We start from the raw sequence: 5,707 nt of genomic DNA on the forward strand, positions 1-5,707 counted from the left end.
CAACTTGGCCAACATGATGGAGCCCCATCCCTACAAAAATATAAAAATTAGCCCAACATGGGGGCATGCGCCTGTGATCCCAGCTACTAGGAAGGCTGAGGTGTGAGAATCGCTTGAACCCAGGAGGTGGAGGTTGCAATGAGCAACGACCGCACCACTGCACCACTGCACTTCAGCCTCGGTGACAGGGTGACACTGTGTCCCCAAAACAAACAAACAAAAAAATAGAATCAAGAGGCCAAGCATGATGGCCCACGCCTATAATCCCAGCATTTTGGGAGGACAAGGTAGGAGGACTGCTTGAGCTTAGGAGTTCAAGAACAGTCTGGGGAACATAGGGAGACTGACTCTTTCTTTTTTTTTTTGAGATAGGGTCTCACTGTTGTTGCCCAGGCTAGGGTGCAATGGCATATTCACAGCTCACTATAGCCTGGACCTCCCCTGACTCATGTGATCTTCCTACTTCAGCCACCCAAGTAGGTGGGACAAAAGATGCTCAGCTCAACACTCGGCTAATTTTTGTATTTCTTGTAGAGATAGGATTTCATCATGTTGCCCAGCCTGGGTCTTGAACTCCTGTGTTCGGGCAATCTGTCACCTCAGCCTCCCAAAGTGCTGGGATTATATGGCATGAACCACTGCACCGGGCCGGGGTAATCTTGTCTCTACAAAAAAATTAGCCAGGCATGGTGGTACACGCTTGTAGTCCCAGCCACTCAGGAGGCTGAGGCTGGAAGATGCTTGAACCGGAGAGATCAAGGCTGCAGTGAGCCAAGATCACACCACTTCACTCCAGCCTAGGTGACAAAGCGAGACCCTGTCTCAAAAATAAAAGGCAGAAACAAGAATTAGGAAGACAATTAAGGGTTAATATTGAAAACAAAAACATTTATTTTCAGTTCCAAGCAATCAATGCTTCATTGATCTAGAATTGATGAACACTCAATTTCAACAACAATGCAGTATCTTTTTACTTTTTCTTTTTTTTTTTTTTTTTTGAGATGTTCTCCTGCCTCAGCCTCTGGAGTAGCTGGGATTACAGGCATGTGCCACCACACCCAGATTATTTTTTGTATTTTTAGTAGAGATGGGGTTTCTCCATGTTGGTCAGGCTGGTCTCAAACTCCTGAACTCAGGTGATCTGCTGGCCTCGGCCTTCCAAAGTGCTGGGATTACAGGCGTAAGCCATGGCACCCAGCTTTGCTTCCCTCTTAATGTGTTAATAGTTGTGTCTAAAAAAATACACAATTATTAAAAAAGTGCCATTTCTGATTTCTTTAGTATTATCTGTAACCTTTGGAAACTCATATGAAACTACAAAATTAGCAAATGTCTTGAAATCTGTATATAAAACATAAATTACCTCTAATTTCAAACTCATTTATTAGTGTACCACTCAATCTTTCAGAAAAAACTGGAAAAAAAAAGAAGCGGCTCCAAAGATAGTCTTATAGCATTCTTTAAAAAAGGAAACTGTTCCTTTTAACCTTACACCTACCCTACACCCCAGTTTCAAAACGTCGTTTAACTAACTGTCTCGGTCATGGACATTTCTAAGATGAGATTTTATATTTTGCTCCATAGCTTCTGGTTATCAGAAAACCCATGCTTTCCTTTATTGAAGGAGTTTAGTTCAGCTGATGTTGGCGTATCCTTCCAATATCTTTCATCTTTATCTTTGCTTCTGAAGGCATTTCCTCTGGTTCACGATCTTCATCTTCACTAAAAGCTGCTGCTACTGAAAGGTTTTGGAGCAGGAGATGGAACAGTTTCTTTAGGCTTACTTGATCCAAGTTTGATGGATATGGCTGATGCTTTCATTGCCGTCTGACTACCTATGGCAAATTCAAACTTGGAGATCTTTGTAGGCTTTGTTGGGAGGTCTGCAGCTTCTTCTTCAGCTGATGGCTTCTCAGCGCTGTGACTGGAACTTTCTCCTCCATTACTGGAAGAAACACCCTTAGTTTTCACAGGTTTTTCTGCTTCTTCTTCAGGTCCTCTGGCGACTCCAGCTCAATGCAACTTTTTAGGCTTCTTCTCTCCTGCCTTCCTGTCCGCCATTTTCCCCTGCCACCCACTTATCAAATTTTTGATTTCACCTAATCAAATGCTAAAACAATCCACTCAGAACTCAAGGTAAAAAGATCTTCATGTCTACTTCATTTTTTTATTTTAGTTTTTCTAGATGGAGTCTTTCTCTGTCGCCCAGGCTCGAGTGCAGTAGTGTGATCTCGGCTCACTGCAACCTCTGTCTCTCAGGTTTAAGCAATTCTCCTGCCTCAGCCTCCCAAGTAGCTGGGACCACAGGCATGTGCCACCACACCTGGTTAATTTTTGCATATTTAGTAGAGATGAGTTTCCTCATGTTAGCCAGGCTGGTCTCAAACTCCTGATCTCAGGTTATCCGCCTGCCTCAGCCTCCCAAAATGCTGGGATTACAAGCATGAAACATTGCGTCTGGCCCAGGTCTACCTTAAAAGAAAGAAAATCTGGCTGGAAGCAGTGGGTCACGCCTATAATCCTAACACTTTGGGAGGCCAAAATGAGCAGATCACCTGAGGTCACAAGTTTGAGACCAGCCTGGTCAACATGGCGAAACCTTGACTCTACTAAAAATACAAAAATTAGCTGGGTGTGGTGGTGCATGCCTGTAGTCCCAGCCACTTGGGATTCTGAAGCACAAGCATGTCCTGAACCCAGGAGGTAGAGGTTACAGAAAGCTGGAAACACGCCACTGCACTGCACCCTGGGTAACAGGGTAAGACTCACGTCTCAAAAAAAAAAAGGAAGAAAAAGGAAATCTTGATCATAAAAATATCACAAAGCTGTATCTGCTACTTGATAGAATGATTCAAGTGAGCCCATAATGTAGGAAAGGTTCCCATGGGAGTGGAAGATCAGAGCCATTACAAATTGCTATCAAAACAGAATCAAGGCTGAGCACTGTGGCTCTTGCCTGTAATCCCAGTGCTATGGGAGGTCAAGGTGGGCGGATCACTTGAGGTAGGGAGTTCGAGAGCAGCCTGCCCAATGTAGTGAAACCCTGTCTCCAANAAAGAAAATGAGATAAAATTTTATAAAATTCTCTTAAGTGTACAGTTCATTGACTTCTAGTATATCCACAAGGTTGTGCAACTGTCCCCACAATCTAATTCTAGAACATTTCCATCATATCCAAAAGAAAGCCTGTGCTGTTAGCAGGCACTCCCCATTTGTCTCTTCCTACAGCTCTGACAACCATTAATCTGCTTTCTGTGTCTATGGACTGGTCTATTCTGGGTACTTCACAGATACCTTGGCATTCACTTTTATCCCAATCTAATATATTTTAATCAAATATAGGAATGATTCACACTTACATCTTCAGATTTCAGCACTTCAGCTCTTTCCACATACACTAACTGGCAAACGTCATCTTCTATTGAGTTGAACTGGCGGCCATTGCATGCCATATAAAAACTATCCGCATCAGCCTGTGTACACCAAGGGGGAAAAGGAAAAATTAAGGCAGGTACCCTGAAAATCTGCTTTACATTCAATATGCATGGCTTTATTCATTCTCATCAGCTTTTAAAATTTATACTTAGCAGACAAAGCAACACCAAAAGTTGCATCTACTAAAGTTGATTGCTAGGGTAATCACGCTCTGTAGGTCAATATCCTATGTCTACAGTGTTTTCTGGGCTACGACAAAGTTTTTTCTTGAACTGGCAGAAGGTATTTAAGTGCAGTAAGCTGAAAGCTGGTACAATTTCAATATTCAACCAGCAACAGTCAACATTTCCCTTTACAGCAGTTTTTTTCCCCTCTAGTCATCACTTGTGCAGCTGAAAGTAAACAATCATTTCTGCAAAGCCTGGAACCAAATCATAACTGATACTTGTTATGATGAAATTACTCTTCCATCAGCATTGGGCTGGGCGAGGTGGCTCATGCCTATAATCCCAGTACTTTGGGAGGCCAAGGCTGGTGGATCACCTGAGGTCGGGAGTTCAAGACTAGCCTGCCCAACATGGAGAAACCCTGTCTCTACTAAAAATAAAAAATTAGCCCAGTGTGGTGGCCCATGCCTGTAATCCCAGCTACTTGGGAGGCTGAGGCAGGAGAATCGCTCAAATCCAGGAGGCGGAGGTTGTGGGAGCCCAAGATCGTGCCACTGCACTCAAGATCGCCCAGCCTGGGCAACAAGAATGAAACACTGTCTCAAAAAAAAAAAAAAAAGAAAAGAAAATGTCAGTATTTATTATTTACGTTAGAAAAAAAATAAAAGACCAGGGGAACTGGTATGAGATGAAAAACCAACTACTCTTTAATAAACCGAATAATAATAATACATCATAGTTAGAGCCCATGTAATGGATCCCATCAGGAGGTCTTAAACTGCCACCTAGCGTCCAATATCAAAAGCAAAGCTCTTGGTCAATTTGAAGGTCAAGAGGCCCATGAGCCAGCCTTTAAATCCCAGCACTTTGGGAGGTCCAGGCAGGTGAATCACCTGAGGTCAGAAATTCCAGAACAGCCTGGCCAACACGGTCTCTACTTAAAATACAAAAATTAGCTGGGCATGGTGGCAGGCGCCTGTAATCCTAGCTACTCGGTGGGGAGGGAAAAAAAAAAAACCTAACAGTCTCATTCCCTTGCAGTAGAAAAATGGGTGAAATGCAGAGAGCTGTTTCTCTCAAGGCAAAGCTGCAAAGGCACATGTGCCTCTATGAAATGGTCGCAGATAAATGGAACCTTCTTGTCTAGTCTCAGCAGAAAGCAACAAAAGAGATGATTAAAGATTTTGTTTGTTTGTTTAGATGGAGTCTCGCACTGTTGCCTGGGCTGGAGTGCAATGTGCTCGGCTCACTGCAACCTCTCCCTCCCGGGTTCAAGCTATTCTCCTGCCTCAGCCTCCTGAGTAACTGAAACTACAGGCTCTCGCCACCATGCCTGGCTAATTTTTTGTATTTTTAGTAGAGATGGGGTTTCATTATGTTGGCCAGGCTGGTCTCGAACTCCTGACCTTGTGATTCACCCCCTCAACCTCCCAAAGTGCTGGGATTACAGGTGTGAGCCACTGCACCTGATGATTCCAGTTTTTAAACTCAGCCAATTTTTTGAGGCAAGCAGGGAGGCCAAGGCTTCTCTGGATTTAATTCCCACCACACGGGCATTAGCCCAAAGAAATGAAGTTGTATGCTTTGGCCCTACCAGCATCGACAGGCTGCTTCTGGGAATTCTGCAAAAGGAAATGCTGCATCATCAACCTTAAGGAAGCTTCAGATTCAAGGCTATGACAGGCAAATACAGTCCTGCCTGTCCATCCTCACAGGGTTCTGAATCTCGCAGACACTGTAAGCTACTCAGTAGCTTTTAATTACCCTCCAATGAAATAATTGTGGATTCTTGATTACTTATGCTTTCTTCCTTTTTTGAGATGGAGTCTCGCGCTATTGCCCAGGCTGGAGTGCAATGGCGCAATCTTGGCTCAGTGCAACCTCTGCCTCCAGGGTTCAAGAGATTCTCCTGTCTCAGCCTCCCGATTAAGTGGGATTACAGGCACATGCCCCCACACTCTGCTAATTTTCTGTATTTTAGTAGAGACAGGGTATCACTGAGTTGCCCAGGCTGGTCTCAAAACTCCTGAGCTCAGGCAATCCACCAGCATCAGTTTCCCAAAGTGCTAGGATTATAGGTGTGAGCCTGGCTTTTTTTTTTTTTT

At 43.9% G+C, this 5,707-nt stretch overlaps 1 protein-coding gene and 1 pseudogene across 5 annotated transcripts in view; both read right to left on the bottom strand.

The window, feature by feature from the left end:
* The window catches only part of LOC108313943 (BRCA1 associated protein), a 44,521-nt gene that overhangs the window by 23,707 nt on the left and 15,107 nt on the right, over window positions 1-5,707 (bottom strand). For 4 of the 5 annotated variants that reach the window (XM_017542630.2, XM_017542640.2, XM_017542601.2 and 1 more), the window contains exon 5: window positions 3,360-3,473. The exons of the other annotated variant lie outside the window; for it this stretch is intronic. In XM_017542630.2, coding sequence (XP_017398119.1) covers window positions 3,360-3,473 — 114 coding nt within the window. The remainder of the gene's footprint in view (window positions 1-3,359; window positions 3,474-5,707) is intronic. 5 annotated transcript variants of the gene reach the window in all.
* On the bottom strand, window positions 1,115-2,260 carry LOC108313961 (annotated as a pseudogene).

Source organism: Cebus imitator, unplaced genomic scaffold (genome assembly GCF_001604975.1).
Source record: "Cebus imitator isolate Cc_AM_T3 unplaced genomic scaffold, Cebus_imitator-1.0 Scaffold8, whole genome shotgun sequence".
NCBI lineage: Eukaryota > Metazoa > Chordata > Mammalia > Primates > Cebidae > Cebus > Cebus imitator.